The following is an 18,936-nucleotide window of genomic DNA, read 5'->3' as shown; positions in this document are numbered from 1 at the left end:
TATATAAAATTCTAGCATTTCAAGTTTGGTAATTATATTAGTCGTGGAATGTGAAAGCAATTAATAAAGAGGGAAACCACAGTTGCAATGTGTTCAATGGAAGCCTCGGAGTGTTCCACAGTGACTGCCGACGTGACGTGGTATGCCAGGAGTGGACATTTGATGAATCGGTCACACCGTGGCCAGTTTTGCGTAAATGGATCGCAGGTGGTGAAGAGACGATTATTTTGCAAAGATTTCATTATTTTTTTCTATATTTTCGGTGACAAGAGTAATTGATTTTTATCAAAATGGTGTTATTAACAATGATTGCGAGGATAGCAGATGGTTTGCCACTGGCAGCCACGATGCAAGAAGATGAACAGGTTAGAAATCTGTTACGATGAAACGTCAATTTATGATCGAATTTGAAAATTATTATTATATGAGTTCTATCTTTTTACATGACTTTTTTCTATATAACTATATGACTTTTAATTAATTCATACACAATTATTTACAATAATATGTAAAAATATATCAATTTTACTTGTTAAAATGTAAGATTTTTTGTTTATTGATTAGTTACAAATAATTAATAATTAATTAATGGTTTGTAGAGCGAGAGAAGAATTTTAGAATATCAGAACCAGGCAAAAATGTTATTTAGAAGATTAGAACCACAGTCTCCAGCTAGATGTACCATAGAAACAGGTCCATATTTATTCCAGTAAGTTTTTTCATGTTGTAATTGATAAATTATGTAATGATAAATTATCAGTTATTTCCATTTGCAGTTATTTAATTGAAAATGAAGTATGTTATTTGGTATTGTGTGAAAAAAACTACAGTAAACGGGCCGTATATAATTATCTTGAAGATATAGCACAAGAATTTCATTCGTCATATGGTAAACATGTCAATACAGTTACTAGGCCCTACAGTTTTATTGAATTCAGTATGTATTTTTCCTCTTCTTTTCTTTTACGTAATCTAATTTGTGTAGTACTTTCATACAATGCTTGTTTTCAATACAATGTTTATTTTCTTAGATACATACATCCAAAAAGCAAAGAAAGTTTTTTTGGATGGTAGATCAAGAAGAAATATGAATGCACTCAATAGCCAACTACAGGATGTGCAAAGAATCATGGTTCAAAATATAGATGATGTCTTGCAAAGGGGTACAGTTCTTTCAGGTAATAGTATAATAATAAATATTTAAACAAAATTTCTTACTTGAATACATTTTACTCAATTATCATTTATCTTGCAGAGTTAGACACTAAAACACAAAATTTGACTATGTTATCACAAAAATATAAAAAGGATGCAACTCATTTAAATAGCAAGTCCATGTATGTGAAAGCTGTGGCTGGACTTGTTGCGTTTTTGGTCTTCCTGCTATACTTTTTTATTCTTTAGTTTCTCAATCTATTTGAGAAGTTGGTTACAATTATGTAAAGACAATTAATGTTTCTCATCATATTGTTTTTCCAAAATTAGCAAGTATTTTTTTTTTTTGTGAACTTACTTTTTCACATAATGTATCTAAATTTTAAATTCAACTGAAATTGGAAACAATGTACATATGTTGTATTCAGGCAAAAGCTAGTCGCACGGAATATAATGATACCCATACCATTCAAGACATTGTTCCATATATTGTCATACAGTAAATATAATGATTTTCTACATAATTAAGACAATGTATGACCATCTTTACTTCGGCTTAGTAAAAGATATCCTCTAACAAGTAAGACAATATGTATAGTCATGATTATTGTTATATTAAAAATTATTTTATTCTTATTACTTTATTTATAAGGCAAGGAAATTAATATTACATTCATATTTAAAGCTGTATTTTACTATTTAGACATATTATTTTACATAATTTACAGTAAGAACAAATTAGTTTTATTTATTCTTGTGATTGTATTATTCTCTGGAACATAAATGTTTATGTATTTACTTCTCTGGATGGGGAATCAATGAAGGTGTAACAATAGAATTTAACTTTCATTAATATTGTTCTATTTATACGTGATTCAATTGAATCATTCTATTGAAATATCGTACTTACAATAAAAAAAAATTGAATTTGTACATCCACCTAAATTCACGCGAGGAAAATCATTGTCACTTATTTGAAAAACTTTTTACACGTACAAAATACCTTGTGTTCTATTATTGTTACATTCTAATTAATTCATCATAATCGGGTATATTGAAATTTGATAAACGCTTGCTTTCTCGATCATCATTTGATTTTTCCTCATCAGATCCTGAGAATTCAGAATTAAAAAAATAATTTACAGTCGAATTTGTTTTTTCCTTCATATTTGTCTGATTGTATGTTCTTTTCCTCCTCCTTGATGCATTGTGATTATTAGCTTTATGTTTTGAAGCATTTGTATCTTCGTCATCTGAAATATTATTTAATATATTCTGAAATTGATTGTAAGCTTAAAAACAATAAGAATTATGCATAAAATACATACCAGTATCTATAATTTCATACATATATGAATGATCATTTAGAATTATATATATTGTTGGAAATTCAATTATGGTTTTATTTTCTAAATTTTCCTTTAAAGAAAGCCTAATATCCAATTCATAAAACCTAGATATTTTGCAGTAATAAAACACAATTTAGTTACATTTTACTTGAATTTCAGAATACAGAATTAAGTGTACTTACTTTAAGTCTGATTTTACAACTTTTTCTGCCTTTAAAAGAACTTTTATTCCAGATAAACCTGCAGCCTGATAAAATTGTAGTCTCTCATTTAAACGTATTCTTAAATTTAATTCCTCTATATCATTTTTATTTTCTACAGATTTAGTGGGATCTAAGATCTCTTCTATAAGCAGTGATAATCTTGTGGATTCTAGAGCCCTATAATTATTACGATACTATTATTATCAGTGAAATTAACTATAATATACATATTGTATCAATGTAAAAAGAGGAGTTCTACCTTTCTGTGACCCATTTTGTGCAGTCTGCTTGAGGAAAAATCCATTCTATTCTCCAATATAATTCACTAGTTTTCCAATTTAAATATGTCGTATTATTTTTGTGTCTACTAAAATGCTGTGGCATGAATTGCAAATTAACATTCCTCTTAAATGTAGCTGTTTTTAGTTTATTCAGATGCTATAAAGATAATGGTTATAATATAAGCATCGTATGTCATGTCGTGGAAGAAATAAGATAAATAATTTAACAAACCATTGGTAGATTAAGTTGTCGTGTACATTTTTTTAATGGATCTCTTTTCAATTGTTCAACTGTTCTACCAACTTCTTCAAGAAGCCTATAATCTGTAAAATAATTATTTTCAAAGAACTACGATGAATATTTGTGCGATTCACAGAGCTTACCACTTAAAACATCCAAATCTGTGAATGATCTTAACGGTATAAATTTTGTTTTGTCTCGAATACCGTCACATTCCAGTTCTTTTTTATGAATGTTTACGCACTGAAGACAACAAGTTCTAACCTCACATTTTGGACACGTGTATTTTGCTTTATTTCCACCACATACCTCACAATTTTCGAGCCTGTGAATAATATCAATTTTAGTCCATATTTATAAAAACTGAAAATTTTTAATCAACATGAGTATCATTAGAACACGGTAACTATCTTAATAATTAAAAAATGTCGTACTTGTCACTGAATGTGGCCATGTTGGAGTACCCGCGTCAATAGACAAGGCAATCTATTGACAGACAAGCAAAGTAAAGTACAAACTGTTGTACTAAACTTACATAGAATGGTATACTAAATGAATCATATAGCTATTACTACAGAGATATAAAATTAATCGTATACGATACGCAAAAATTATTAATTAATGTTATATTATAAGGTTTATTCATTTATATTTTTTTTTACACATAATAATTAATAGATACAATACATAAGCTAATTTCTTGTAGAAAGTTAAAATTGTAAACGTATGTACATCAAAATATTGATAATTTAGCTCTGTTCTTTCGTTGATCTTGTTCAGCAGCAATACTTTTTTCAGATGCTCTTAAACCAACAAGTTCTTTCTGTTTCTCATTATACTTCATTACAATATTATTATAATGAACACTTCCTTTTGTATGCCTTGACAATGATTCTTTCAATTTTGCCGATTCTCTTTCCAGTCTTAATATATTTTCTCCAATTTGGAAACTTGCTACGTTTAGTTGTCGATTTGATTCTGTTTTAAGGCTACTTTTACCTTTTGAAATATTTCTTGCGTCCGATTTAGCTGCAAAAAATTATTTAGAGATAACATATACTAAATGATAAATAATAAATGGTAGAGATAATATCTAGTGATAATAAAATTTTCTTAGACGTACGTTTATCACCCAAGGTAGCATTTATAAAATTAAACACATTGTTTTCTTCTCGTTCTTTTTCCCTCTGATACTGTTTTTGTCTTTGCTGTTCCAACTTCTGTTGTTGCTTTCGCATTCTACGTTCTACGGAAAATAAATTTTCATCCCCTCCGGCATTTTCTCGCAATTCCATACAATGATCTAAAACCACATTTTTTCATATACAAAGCATTTATAGATAGAAACAATGATACAAAATATACATACCTAAAGATTTACCAGCTGGCAGTACCGTTGCTTCAACTGGTTCTATTCTGCCATCTGAATACTTTCCAAGACCAGTGCCCACTACATATCCCATTTGAGCCATTAATTTGCTACCTATCCCGCGCGTATGTTTTTCCCAATTTCCTAACGGCGTGTTGCTTTCGACCGTGAGAAGAGATTTATGAACTGTTTCTTCTCTAGGATACTCCGTTGAGTCACTTTCACCGTCGCTGTCTTCAGACGTATCTGACATTTCCAAATCAGCATCGTCTATAACAGCAATAAAGTGAAATAAATGTGAAAGAATAAAACTCGAATATACAATTACTTTGCAAGATACGTACCAAGCGGTAAAAGATCTTGTAAGAAAACTTCTACGATATTACCGTTTGCTTCAAATTTAATTCTGAAAACATCTCCTTCTTTTTCTGGCATTTTTAATACGATGCACCTGTGCCATAATTGATTTTTTTGCTTTGCCAATACCCTACTACCCATCTTTATACTTTGAAAATCTGGTTCTCTGCAAATAAATATCATGCTGTTGATTTTTGTACTGTCTATCTATGATTGTTTTGTGCTATCGAGTATCAACAGATTCATTTACCTATATTCTTGTATACTAGATAATGGCACCAATTCTCCATGCGAAAATCTACAATCTTCGTCAGAAAATTTACATTTCCCATCCAAATAATAAGGACACGGAAGCATTTCTTTATGCGTTGGATTTAGAAAAAATACCCTGACCTAGATAATAGCATATACATAAATCCTTAGAATTACATAATATGGATGTAGATAAAGGAAGTTATCTGTTCCCTGCTGACTTTGTTAGAAGGATACATTGGAATTAGCGATTAACTTAGATGTAATTGTAATTTTCGATCTAATTCTTTTCTTACCTTTATATCTTGCATATTTTTTATTTCTGTGCTGTCATTCTGATAAACAGAACATATCATAGCATTATGATAACCAATGCCACCCCAACTGCTACCATGGGGAGCTCGACATTTCATGCCTTCAAGCTGCCTCAACTCATCCTACAAGATGAACTTCCACCGTATAATTGTGTCATTTCTATGCCATACAGAATACTTGCGTACTGACTTCTATGTTATTTGAAGCTCCGTCATCTTGTTTATCCGGCTCTTTACTCCGAGATTCGTTGGAAGTTTTCTCCAGTTCCGCCTAATGAATTTATATAGAACGAAATATTACTTTGCTGGATCTTTTATGTTTCCATCTTTTTCTTTTCTTTAATAATTTGCTCGTTGAAAGAAAGATCACCTTGAATAAGGCATATTCTTTTTCCAACGGATCGTCCATATCGTCGATATCGTCGATATCGTCATCATCATCGTCGTCGTCTAAATCTTCGCTAGAAGTTTCAACACCTTGTAGACTTTTTTTTGTTAAAGCAATAAGCTCTTGTATGTCCGATTGTAAACTTAATAAATTCTCCCTATCCGCTTCTTGCGTAGTCACGGACAAAGTCGCTTGAACTTGAGCTAGCTGGTATGGCAAAACGATATTTAGAACAGAAAAATTAAGCGTACTCCATTAATTAAAAAATGAAGTAGGTATACGAGTTATTCGAAAGGTTATACGGTTTCCTTGTACAACGTCGATGAAATAGCAATTCATACCTGTTGTTCGTATTGTGCAATTGCTTCTCGTAAACTTTCAGTATCTGTCATATTACCCTATATTGTCTTACCCCTGCGTTGATTTAGAAGTTCTTGAAAAAGAGATCTCACAAAAACTGTTTTGACAGTTTACATTCAGAGTCCTTCCGTACTCTAGAATTTAACGATTGTATCACTACCAATATTAAAAAGCCCTAGTTTAAAGACCCTAAATCCTAATATCCATTATGTGGCGACATCTTGATCAAATTGTCATGAATCGTATTCTGATATTTGAAATACATTTACATGTATAATTTTACATTCCTTTTACATATGTAATACCGATGAGTACAAAACGTTAAGAAGATAAATTTATAATATTAGTGTATTTAACATAATTTTAATGCGATTAAAAAGATATCGTAAAAATATACTAAGTAAAACCACCCTTACGAAGCCTCGGTAGCGCAGTAGGCAGCGCGTAAGTCTCATAATCTTAAGGTCGTGAGTTCGATCCTCACCCGGGGCATTTATTTTTTTGAAATATGAAAGAAAAACGAATGCTATGTTATTTTACATATCGATATAATCGAAATTAACTACGAATAAAAATATACTATTTTCAAATAATAAAGATTAGAATTTTCGTTGCTCTTAGATTGACGGAAAGAATTGCTAGAAATATTAAGAGAGTGACACTCTTATAGGTACTAAATTGTTAAAAAAGGTATATAGAAAATATGTATAAGGAGTTGATGAGAGAAATAAGCGTCGTGGAGGGTAAAGACGCGCGGTTTTACGAACGGGAAACGGAGCAAGAGACAATTATGTAAATGTAACACTTGCCAGAGGGACTTGAGGCTTCTTGGAATTGAAATGCGGTAGTTAAAACGAGTTGTGAATTGTTTGTTGCCCTTTAGCAATACCACAATTTGCAAGCAAACAGCCCATTAAATTGAAGCTGCCATAGCCTCTACCTTTACACGGTGAATAGGTGTTGCGACCCCTCCGCTGGAATAAATCCATCGAAAGCGACGCACGGTTGCATCGTGTTCGACTAGCTTGTTCCTGCCATGCAACGCGAACGAATATCGACGCGTTAAATGACGATAGCATGTTGTTTTGAAAATCTACTCGAATCTAGAAAAGTTAGATCGATGGCCTTTGCTTAAGAAACGTCTAGCTCTCAGTTTGCAAAATCTTCGAGCCTAGAAGTTTCTCGAGGAACGATATTGGAAAAAGAAGCAATTTTTGACATTCGGGAATGAAAAGCAATTCGGATAGAACGAGTAGACCGGGATGCGATCGTGTCGCGCTTATCGTATTTTCAGGGTGATTATACGTTGGCGGATATCGGCGAGCCGTGGTAAAAAAACAGGAGAAGAGGTGGAGAATGTTGGTCGGGAGAAGAGAGCCGGATCCGCATTTTCGCGGGTTATTTTATGCGGCTGCTATGCATCCGTTACGTATAAATGCAGAGACGCGGCCCGATTTGCAGGTGCACAGCAGGCTCGTTGCAAGCGCGGTTGATTCCGCGTTGATTCAGGCCGTATTCAGTGCATCGAGTCCCGCGATGAAAAGGCGTTCCGCTTTCTGAATATATTCCAATTAAAAAGTCGGAGCTTCGTTACACTCGGCCCTGCCCGCGTACACTCTGCACCCTGCACCTTGCACCCTCCATCGCTCTCGCCTTTATCTTTCTCGTTTTCTGTCCTCCTCTCTTTTTCCGCTCATCCTTGCTTCTTGCGATTCCATCTTTCCCCCCATTCTCCTCCGCTAGCCTCGTCACAGTCGACTCCTTTTACTTCTGCTTTTTGCCTTCCACCAACGGAGCCACGATCCCTTTTCGCTACTCTCCTCCATTTCCCTCTCTTCCTCGGTTTCTCCAGCAATTACTCCGCCGTTTTTTTTTCCCTCTAAAGAATTTCGCTCCTCCTTTCGGCGTTCGCCTCGCCCCTTTACTCGTCCTTGTTTATTATCGGCATCCGCGCCTACCCTTTGCTTCCATTTTAAACGAGGTTCTGCTTTCTCGACTACGTCTTTTCCCATCTAGCCGATTTTCACAGTCTTGGAAATAACAGTGTATCCTAGAATGATTCGGCCTTTTCTCGTAAGCAAGGAATGTCTTTTCTGCTCGTCGTCGGTAGAACGATATCGGAGATACCGTTAATCACCGATCGGGAGAATCGCGTTAAAAGGCACGTGGTTATAGGCGAGAGGGTGCGGGTTTCAAAGGTGTATGTAAGAGCAGGAACGATTTCGAAGACACGCAGGGAGGCCCCCCGTTGAAGTATTTAACGACGCCGTTCTCGGTCGGGCAGGAGGGAGACGCGCATCGTAAACCGAAGAGGGATAAGAAGCGCGTGTCCAAGTGCCAACACGACTTACGCACGTATGCACGCGCGTCCACGATTCGCTCAACGACAATACGCACGTGGCCGAGTGCACGCGACGCCACTTCTCTCTTATCCCAGGATATCTCGTTCGAGGCCCTGCGTACGCGACTCCTTTGCGCGGGATTCACCGAGGATCCTTTATCGCGGCCGTTTCAATAGAGAATAGACGATTCGAATCGAGCCAGTGATCCACGAGTAAATTACGGCCGTTTACACGATTCAAACGCACTCGAACGTACTCGAATCTTCGTCTATATGTATATAACGCGATAATTCTATGTTCGTTTGTCGAACCAATTATTTTATAATTTTTCCGATCGTCCAATTATCTGAGAAATCTCATTAGACTCGTTTCAGAAATTTGTTCGTACGCGAAAGAGCTTTCGAAGAAGCAGGTATTTCTCTTGAAAGAGATGTGTCGCGGTGATGGCGACACGCGGGTCCACTTAAGAACGCGTTAAGAGACGAAATTAGAAGCGTTCGTGGGACGTCGTCGGGGACAATACGCGTGGCAGAAAATTATTACGAATAATATCCGATTCATTATAGCGAAGTAATTACGCGTGAGAGATTCCCGGCTTCATCCACGGCACGGCAAGCTCGCGGCGAACGGAGAGAAGCAGAAAGAGGTAAAAAGGGGGACGAGCGTGGCAAGAATTCTTCCTTCACTCGCGTGATTTCACGCTCGGCTAGATGTGTCTCTGTTTTTTCTTTTTTATTATTCGACGTCCAGACGCGGAAGGTCTGCTGGTTTATTTCGTTCTGAATGAACCCGAAAGAAGCGTGTCTCCCATTCCGGCTTCCCTTCCCTTTTTCTTCGTCGTTTTCGCGGCGTAACTCGACGAGAGAAAGTTGACGATTCGTGGTTGCACGACTCGTCGTCGTCGTCGCGCAACAATTTCTTCTTATCAAACGAAACGTCCTTGCGCGCTTCACGAATCCTTTGAACTTTCCACGCGCCTTTTCCCCCAATTATGCTTCCATTCATCTCGTCGCGATACACCGCGACTTCTTAGGATTTCGCCGTTCGATTTCGAAGAAAATCAAAGAGAATCGTTTCAGAGAAATTCGATCTCCCGTGGAGAGTCTTTCGATAACGTTCGCCAACGCTACCAAAGGAGAGTGATTAACGACGTCGTTACGCGAGATCGTTCGAAATTCGCTTAATGCAGTCTAATCATCCGTGTAAAGAGATCGTGCACTTTTCGTTCTCCTCTTCTCCATTCCTCCCTCTCTCTCTCTCTCTCGTTCTTCTCACTTTTTCTCCAATTAACGATAGAGTCCGCGATCGGCTGACGAAAAAATCATCCTGACGATCGCGACCGTTCTCTCCGCGATCTTTCTCTTTTCCTTCGTCCTTCTCCTTCTTTTGCACGCTTTCTCGCACAGGTATATACTCGTTCTCGCTCTTTCTCGTCGATTCCGTTCAATTAAATCCGCCAGCCAATTCCAGCCACGAGTGCCAGCACCACTCGACTTGTATCGGTTTCAGCCAATTACTTTCTGCCGGGGATTGCGAATCGTTGTTTCTGGCCACGTGCCCATTGTCACGCGCGAATTGGTCTTCCCGATACGGGGCTCGTTACTGTTGCCGTTTGTCCAAATAAAAAAGCCCGATTTTCGTTTCCGCGTGTGCGCACGTTCTTTCGCGATATCGTCTGTGACGGACGGAAAAACAACTGTCGTTCCCCGTTGATCTACTCTCGATTCGTCGTGGTAATCTCGATGTTTACCACAGCGTGAAAAGAAAAAGTAAAACGGACGAGAATAGAGGAAACCTTGATCGATATCGTTGAGAACGAAAGCAACTGCGTGGCGCGTGAAAGGAACAATTACAAGGCGGTGTTTTTGTTCGATAATAATTTATTTATCTACAAGAATTCATCGGTTGACGAAAAATCGTCGACTAACTGGAGAAAGTGATGGATTATCAGCGGTGAACGTTAGCGAACTAGATCTCTAAGTGAAAATTGGCCAGTGATTGCGGGAAACAGGGGAAAACGGTTGTACCGCGGAGCATCGGACGCGTCCTAGTAAACGTCGTTTTCGCCCGTTTCCCGGTTACAGTTACCTAAGATCCTATGACACATCTACGGAATTCGACTCGCTATCGACTCAACTAGATTTCTTCGTTCGTTCCGAGTAAAAGGAACATGTTTCCGAACCTGAATATTACGGGTTTGTTCTTATTTAAACTGGAACAGGCGAAAGTTCGTGGAACGATGGAAACAGATCCTCGCAACACCTCGATTTCCGATATCGTTTCGTTCATCCCTTCCCCTTTCGTCGTCGCGAACGAAAACAAAGCGACTACGACTACCGACCAACTTCGTAATTACATATGTACACTGTTTCGCATGCAGGAATTAACTCTCAGAAACAACTCCAAAGCGGAGCACGGAATCTTCGAAGAGTTCCATCCCAGGAAGGGAGTGGCGAAGAACTCCTGAAACGATTACCGCGAACGAGATTTTCCTTGTCCGCGTTTACATCCGCGTTTACATCCGCGTTTCGTGGTTCACGCGCACTTCACTGTATCGGAGGTAGTAGCGCGTGATGTTTTGTACCAGGATACGATCGAACTAGCGGTCGCGAGACTTTTTTCGCGCGCACGTTCGATGTAGCGAAACGCAGGCCGAAGAATTCGACGGAAAAGAACAGCGACTGCCGCGAACCATTGCGATTCACGATCGGGAGTTCGGGCACATCGAGGTCCGATCGGATCCATCGGCGATGGTGGTTCCACCGGTGGTTCGGAATCGTCCGGAGCGGACGTTTCGAAGAGAGAAGGGCTGCCGACGCCGGCGGCCAGAAGGCAGAAACGATCCTGAAACCGCGGCGTTCGGCCGGGTTAAAGGGGACATCCGTGAACGTAAGTGACGTTTCGGAAGAGGGCTGCAGCCGTGGAGAGAAACGCGGCCGTGGAAGCGGTGGACGGCGCCGGCGGCGGTGGCGGTGGAGGCGGATGACTCTGCGTTTGGGTCTGAGCGTTGTAAGGCGGACAATAAGCGTCTATGCTGCCATGATGGAGTCCTACTCCTCGCACGAGCAGCTCCTTTTCCACCGTAGCTTGATGTCGAAGTTGTTCCAGTCGCAGTTGGTTCTGTCGCTTCCATTTCGTTCTGTGGCAAAAAGTCGCGTTTCAACGAATTGTCGAACGAGATAGCCGTAAAAGTAAAAGTAAAACGACCTTCTGTTCTGGTACCAGGTTTTCACTTGCGTCTCGGACAGCGACAACGCGTCGGCGACGTCGCTGCGATCCGCCACGCTCAGATACTTTTGACAGCGAAACTTTCGTTCCAGATAAGCGAGTTGAGCGTGGGTGAATGCCGTTCGCCTTCTTCTGGGTTTTCTGCCGCTTGGAGGACCGCTCGTCGTGCCGCAAGACTTGCCGGAAGTCGCTGGTGCCGGCGATGGCGACAGAGCCGGCGGAGGACTCTCCAGTCGAGTGCAAGGGCTACTTCCTGGGTCGATCGTGTCCTCGGAATCGGAATGTACGGCAGAATCGTCCTCCGAATCTTCTGAAATAACGTAACGTTTAGTTGTACGCGCGTGCACGAGTCAAATTACACGCGCCAGTTGTTACACGAACTAAATTCCACGAAATCCAATCCAATCTCGTCGGATCTGCGTTCTGCTGCGTTCCCATTAGCCGAAAAGTAGATTCAAAGCCTATTACCCGAACAATGCCGGCAAATCCTCGGCTGATCGGACGATCGCGATTGCTTTTGGTTAACGGTAAACGATCTCAATTACAAGAACGGTCGGTGTCCGATCGTGATTGGCCAATAAAGGCGTCGAGACGCAGCAGGACGCGATAATCGTCGACGACGAACGATGAAAATTCGCACTAACGAGAGCTAACGAATCCTTCCGCAGCTCGGACCATCTGTAGGATCGTCGATAATGGGGCGCTACCCTGTCGGGGCGCTTGGCTAAAATTAATAGGGCCGCTCTGCGGGATACCGTGTAACGAGAATCCTGGCGACAGGCCACGCGACCGCTATCGCGTACAATAAAAATCTTGACTTTTTAATTACTCAGCCTCGAACCGAGTCAGGGATTCGTTAGCGCGCTGCAAACTTCTTTGCTTAATTTTTTTTCTTTTTTTTTTTTCGAGAAATCTCGATTTTCTGGAAGAAAAATCGCGCGAGAAAAAAGACGATAAGATTATTTATACGTGGCGCAAAGATTCCGCGTATACAGATGATATTTAAAGAACGACACTATAGACCGAAGAAGGGGCGATTTGTACGATTAAACTCACCGTGCACCCGCTCGGACAGAACATCCCCCAGAAGATCCCTTATAAGAAACGACTTGTGCTCCTGCATCGTTACACCTTGACGAGAAAAACGAACGAAACGACCGTGGGAAACAACGATTCCGCTTAGAGGAAGAGGAGCGCGCGAACCAGCTGAGCCGGAAACGTTTGTCGGCGCGAGAACACCTCAGTTACGGACGAGTCGAGTTTCATGCTAACGTGTGGACGCTCGGCGTCGTTCTGCGTCGTCGAGGATCACGGGGGATGACCGGATGTGCCTGTCCGAGCCTGGTATCGTCGTCATACTCCTTGACAGGCGCACGTTGCTGGATATCAAGGTGGGGGTGGAGGAAGAGTTACCACGCGGGTTAGGCCTGGGGTTGCGTCGAACAAGCCCCGCGCCACCCCGCTCCAATTAATCCGCCCGTTTATTTTGAACGGACTGTCTAATGCTCGCGCGATTTCGCAGCCATTTTGGAGGTGGTAGCGCTACGCCACCCCCGTACCGTGTCCGCGGCGACTAGCCGATTGGTCGAGCTAACTCGACGTCGAGGGGTGGAAGTCGCGACGGCTCGACGTCGATTGGTCGATGAAAAGCGGCTTGCGCAAAGGGGGTTGGCTCCAGCGACACAACCCTTACGAAACACACGGACGAGGTGCAACGAGAACCGAACGGCTTCGTGGGTGGCAGGATCTCGGTGCACGCTTCGTGAAAAGCGTACGGCCTGACGAGCATCGAACTCCGAAAAGGAGGGAACGAGGGGCAGAAAGTCATTGGCGAGCGATTACCGCGAAACGAGAGGAACAAATTGGATGTGAAACGTTTCTCCTGGTATAGAGAACGCGTCGCTCGCCGCGATATCGTGATTGTTCTCCCCGGGGGCGGCTTAACGGTCGCGTTTTCTCGCCTTCTCTCTGCGCTCCCTTTTCCCTTTTCCGGCTCTGGCTTTTCCGCGCCGCGAGTCAACACCGCCGGCAAAAAAGAAAATCCCAAACAAATCTGGCAACGCGATTTTCCATTTTTCTACGCGATATTTCTATCTATCTGAGTTTCGTGGTTTCTCCGTTTCTTCGTTGACTTTATCCTTCCCTCTTCCTTCTCCCTTTGTGGCTCCTTTTTTTCCTCCGATAACGTATAGAATTCGAGCAAGATTCGGAGCAGATTCTAACGAAGTCAATTTGCTGGGTGAAAGATCGGTAAAGAAGGTGGCGCAAGGTGCAACGCGAATGCGCAGGCATTTGCATAAATACGGTGCTCGCAATTTGCCGAACCCTCGCCGGCCCGCTTCGTCATCTTCTACAGCTAGTATGTGAGCGTAAATATGCATGATGCATAAAACCACCAATCCTCGACACCGCCTATCCCCTTTCACTCCCTTTTCTTCGTTCTCGGCTTTTGCAGCGCCCCGTTAGTCTATTCACCGCGTCGCTACTTATCTTCCTGTGGTATTCCTGCGACTCTATGGTCCCGCATCTACTGCTTTCTATACCTAAATATTTCGCGTCCTGCAAAATCATCCACGCTGAATTCTCGTCGATCTAGAATAAAAACACGCGGTGCGCCGCACCTATGTACACAGCCAGCCCTTTTACATCCGCAAATAGCACGCCAACCTTCTATTCCTTTCGCATTGCTTAATTAACGAATTCCCCGAAACTCTCCTCCATCGTCTCTCCCCGATCTCTCTTTTCCTATGCACTTTCGCGTCTTTGTAATTCCGTTAAAAATAAATTTTAATAAGTCACAGTGCTTTTCAATCGCAACAACTATCGCGATATCTTGTTTAAAATCATCTTTCTTTCGAATATCGTCCGAAAGGGTCTCGTTATAACGAGTATATAAATAAATATTTAGTCTATCGACCGGTGACGAAACGTAAGAAGAAAGGAGGGGGGGGGCGGTCGTGCAATTTTCGGCAACGCGACGTCGCGTGGCGTCGCATAAATGCGACGTGCAGAAAGAAGGAGAGTCGGCGTGTATACAGGCTGGTATTTTAATGGCTCGCCTCGTGGCCTCGAGTTTGCGTGCTGGCACCTGTAAGCGGAACCCTCGCCGATGTGCCCCTAGAGTCGGACACGATGGGGCGCGTTTGTGAATTCATTAAGATTAACGTATGCAGGGAATTAATTCAAGGGGCAGCAAAGCGGCTGGCCGTCTTCTTCGTGCTGCTCGCTGAAAAAGGACCTCGGAATCGCGGAAACGCCGGAATAAATGCATGAAGGCGGGATAAATCGAGTGGCGTTGAGCTGCGAAAACAAAGATGCTCGTGATAATTTTGGTGATTAGCGGCTCTTCGCGGGACGATTTTTAACGCGACACCGAGCTTCCTCCGATCGAATTGGAATAACAATCGTCCCTGTTTCCTCCGATATCTCGCTTCAGAGGTGTTAATTATCGAATTTGAAACTGTGTCGTCGATTATATGCACGCGTATGTTCGTGTATGTGTGATTAACGAGGGCACTGTATAAATTTTAACCGAGTAATTTCTTGCGCCAAGAGAGTAGCACGGTTGATCGCATCTGTCGCGATTTAGACAACGGAAATAAATCAATGGAAATTAGAGCGGAGGGTTTGATTCGAATTACCTCGAAATCACCGCCCCTTGTCGGCTGATTGTTATCGGTAATTTGCAATATTTGTTCCCCTTTGGGACGCGAAATTTCATCTGGATGCAGCCACCTCTGGCCGCGTTGGACAAATAGGATTCGATTCGGGGTGAATTTGTCTTTCCGATCTTGTGGGGGAACGATCACAGATCAGAGATAGAAACACGTTCAATTACACTTCCCGCTGCGTATCAAGATTACCTAATGAACGACGTACGTAATAGCTATGCAAATAATATGCTTTGATTCGTTTAATCTCGTAATACGTACCGTGATGTGTATACAGCGGTATAAAAAAAAAAAAAACAATACTGATTTATTGGTAAAAAGTGTATCATCGCCTATTTGTATAAAAGTTAGAAATTGTTGGATAGAAATAGTAAAAGATTTTGCGCGTCATCTTCGATTTTCCCGATCGAATGTACCGTCGCATATACCGTGCCAATTTTAATACACGTACCAAATCGTTCTAATTGCGGTATATCTTCTTCTTTCGAAAAGGAACGTTTATCCTGTCAAGAAAAAAAAAAACATAATGCTATTTGCAAGGAGTTGCAATAAACATAACGGACAAAAGTTAACAAATAAAAACCTTATACGCTAGACAAAATGCTCCAGCACTCGAGTATTGTATCGTGCGATACAGCATGGGAATTACATAGTTAGTCTTTGGTATGGTACGAGTTAGAAAAAGGAAAAATCCTACGTTATTATTACTACGATGCTGAATCAAATACTTTTGATGATCTATGTGTGATTTAAGACTAAATATAACCTAGCGTGTATGGCGACTTACGTGTATCTTGGTATTAAAGTGTAAATCCGACGAGCGTACGATAATAATCGTTAATACCGTGTGGGTTTGATACACGTATTTAAACTCGTGATATGTACATTGGCAGCGGCGGCTCGTAAGGATTTGTACCGTGACAATAAAAGCAAAAAAGATAGAAATGGATTGAAAAAATTAGATCATTAATAAGACTAAAGGTAATTATTACATAAAATACCATCGAGCGGTATTGTATTACAAACAGGAAAATAACAGTTTTTAGATAAATGTATATGTACGTATGCATCCATGTACAATATAGAAATTTAATAGCGACGATAATAAAAGAGCAACTTATACCAGACTGGCACTGCTGTGCTACGACTTTTATGAACGAGCCATCATATACGGTAACTACGAGTAAATAACGGAACGCAGAATGTGAGAAAATATGCGAGGAATCTAAATGTAAGAAAGAAGTAAAATTATGAATTAAGAAGATTTCTAAAATATTCCATTCTCCTCGACGGAAGAAAATTACATTACGATTTACTTATTTTACTCGCATTTATCTGCGCATTGACGAGATAATTTATCTATGTATACCTTTTTTTAAATCAATTATTGACTTGTATTTAATTATCTTTGTCTGGTACACGTACTTGCCGAAGCAAGTACGCTTGTTCTCTTAACGAATTCGTACATAATATCGAAGCCAATGGAACGACTACTTACGAGAAACATTTATTCGGACTTAAGGGTCCGCTTACGATAGGGTACGATTCGATAATTTTTGATACCAACGTGTTGCTTCGATCGTGTTTCCGTGATATCAGAATCTATCGTAAGAATAAAGTTTTACCGTTACAATACGATAATACGTAATTTCTTTCATCTTTTTTTATTTCCCAATAGTATTTAATAAAAAGTTTCCTGTGTCTTCCTACGAGAGCCTACTTATCTACTAAAATTCGCGCGTCGATTACTTTTCACACAATATCGGATGCACCGGGCAGAACAAAGCGTCGTAATTATTCGAGAAAAGGTTTTGTTGCCGTGGAAGGTGCGCGAGTGTGAATCAAGTTGGCGCGAACGAGACGAAGCGAAGTTTTATCCGGCGAAAGTTACCGAGTCCGAATGATTATCAATAATAGATAGTCGCGATCGAGTCGAGACGAATTGGTAAATACGGATAAAAAAAACAGTGAAGGGGATCACGGTGAAGCGATTTAGAACAGTGAGAGCCGAAGAGCGAGTCGCGAGTCCAGGATGGGAGGGGTAGAAGGGGTTGGCGGATCAAAACCACGATGCCGCGAGGGCTTCGAAATCGTTAACAATCGCGGGAAAAGCAAAATCCATTGAGGTGCGACCACGCGTGTGAATATAACTGTCGATCTGAATATTCTGCGCGCGGAGCAGCATCGTCCAGTGCCGTATTCGCGAAAAACGAGAGGGAAGCCAGCTCGTTTTCCATTCAGAAAGAAAAGGGTGTGATCGAAACGAACGACTCTGTTTATAGCGACTAACAATTCTACTCGATGCTTCGATGTTTCGATGTTTCGATGCTTCGATGTTTTCACGTATCGGATCTGCCTTGCTTCCGGCGTGTTTTACCGACGATATCTTTCTTTTTTCCTGCTCGAGCATCTTTTTTAAATCGCAAGAACGGTCGATTCTTAAGCTGCTCGACCAATGGTATAAAGACTGATTCTCGTGGTGTTTTCCTCTCGAGAAAAAATGTACGCGAATAAAAGGGAAGATGAAAGACGGTAGGGTGTATTTGCTTGGTCCATTTCTACGAGACCATGGATTAAAGACAGTAAAAGGGCTCGGTGTATACGTTCTCGTTTCTCCTCGAATGTATCAGCATTTATTTGTACCCTCCTTTTCAGCCGCTTCTCATCGTTTCTATACGTCTTTCACTAACAACGCTCCGCAACGTTTCCAAGACACCGAGGCGCGTTATTTCAGAGACAAAAAGAAGAATCAGAAGCTCGGCGATTTACCCGCCTTTCTGTTACATTAAACGCGAACGCGAACACAAAATACCACGTATTTTCTTAGCAAGGTATAATCGTTGCTTCAAACGAGCACTCCTACATATTGTAGTTTGCTTAATTAGTCTTGCCGAATTTGTATCCTTTGTGAAGTAGTTTGGAGGTCGGTAATTTGAGAAGTTGACGAAGAAACGTCGTATGTCGATTCGCTAAGTAGAAACAATTGGAAAGTTTGTCGAAGTATACGGGGGAAAATTCGGCAGAATTCCGTAGCTGGGTATACAGCCTATTGTGTTTCTTCTTTCGCGCAGAGCAGGAGACACTCTCGAAGAATGATGGTTATGGGAAAAAGAGTGCTTGAACACGGACGTTGGTCAGGCTCCCGCGGTTCCAATTACGATTGAAAGGCGGCCCTGTTTGTTCGCCTCCTATAACTGCGGACTCTTCAGTGCCTCGTACAAGGCACTCTTACCCCATGGCCACTTTCGAGTTTCGACGCGTGTGTTTCCATGGCGAACGCCGCGATTCCACCGAGCACAAAAATCCTCTTTTTTTCCAGCCTACGGCAACGATTATTATTTCAGCGAGAACTTTTTCCTAGCGCTCGCTGTTTCTTCGCATTTGCATAGATTCAAGGACGTGTAAAGAATAAGACGAGTTAACCTT

General features: G+C 40.9%; 4 protein-coding genes and 1 non-coding gene across 6 annotated transcripts; 2 read left to right on the top strand and 3 right to left on the bottom strand.

The window, feature by feature from the left end:
* Positions 1-129: 129 nt before the first annotated feature.
* On the top strand, positions 130-1,679 carry Sec22 (vesicle-trafficking protein SEC22). The gene is made up of 5 exons (XM_069113455.1): positions 130-365; positions 600-709; positions 777-937; positions 1,032-1,178; positions 1,256-1,679. Exons 1-5 carry the CDS (start codon positions 291-293, stop codon positions 1,402-1,404), a joined length of 642 nt encoding a protein of 213 aa, XP_068969556.1. The 5' UTR covers positions 130-290; the 3' UTR covers positions 1,405-1,679.
* Positions 1,680-1,999: 320 nt separating this feature from the next.
* On the bottom strand, positions 2,000-3,795 carry LOC138180030 (box C/D snoRNA protein 1). Its single transcript, XM_069113448.1, has 7 exons — positions 3,664-3,795; positions 3,373-3,554; positions 3,221-3,312; positions 2,967-3,145; positions 2,687-2,884; positions 2,484-2,608; positions 2,000-2,408 (listed from the first exon to the last, which is right to left on the bottom strand). Exons 1-7 carry the CDS (start codon positions 3,681-3,683, stop codon positions 2,176-2,178), a joined length of 1,029 nt encoding a protein of 342 aa, XP_068969549.1. The 5' UTR covers positions 3,684-3,795; the 3' UTR covers positions 2,000-2,175.
* A 52-nt stretch (positions 3,796-3,847) lies between these two features.
* Positions 3,848-6,421, bottom strand: LOC138180028 (zinc finger CCCH-type with G patch domain-containing protein). The gene is made up of 9 exons (XM_069113444.1): positions 6,251-6,421; positions 5,892-6,116; positions 5,712-5,792; positions 5,504-5,644; positions 5,206-5,348; positions 4,943-5,121; positions 4,599-4,868; positions 4,353-4,532; positions 3,848-4,258 (listed from the first exon to the last, which is right to left on the bottom strand). Exons 1-9 carry the CDS (start codon positions 6,299-6,301, stop codon positions 3,963-3,965), a joined length of 1,566 nt encoding a protein of 521 aa, XP_068969545.1. The 5' UTR covers positions 6,302-6,421; the 3' UTR covers positions 3,848-3,962.
* Positions 6,422-6,688: 267 nt separating this feature from the next.
* TRNAM-CAU (transfer RNA methionine (anticodon CAU)) lies at positions 6,689-6,761 on the top strand. Its single transcript has one exon. It is a non-coding gene; the product is annotated as a tRNA-Met (tRNA).
* Positions 6,762-11,126: 4,365 nt separating this feature from the next.
* LOC138180033 (barH-like 2 homeobox protein) lies at positions 11,127-13,629 on the bottom strand. 2 transcript variants are annotated; one of them, XM_069113453.1, is made up of 3 exons: positions 12,896-13,629; positions 11,819-12,149; positions 11,127-11,750 (listed from the first exon to the last, which is right to left on the bottom strand). In XM_069113453.1, the coding sequence occupies exons 1-3, from the start codon at positions 12,960-12,962 to the stop codon at positions 11,480-11,482; spliced, it is 669 nt and encodes a 222-aa protein (XP_068969554.1). In that variant the 5' UTR covers positions 12,963-13,629; the 3' UTR covers positions 11,127-11,479. The 2 variants fall into 2 exon arrangements, with proteins under 2 accessions (XP_068969554.1, XP_068969555.1); XM_069113454.1 differs by having other exon boundaries at positions 11,819-12,146.
* Positions 13,630-18,936: the final 5,307 nt, after the last annotated feature.

The sequence above is a fragment of the Bombus flavifrons genome, chromosome 5, assembly GCF_040668555.2.
Source record: "Bombus flavifrons isolate JBK064 chromosome 5, iyBomFlav1_principal, whole genome shotgun sequence".
Taxonomy (NCBI): Eukaryota; Metazoa; Arthropoda; class Insecta; order Hymenoptera; family Apidae; genus Bombus; species Bombus flavifrons.
This window is presented reverse-complemented; position numbering and strand designations above follow the sequence as displayed.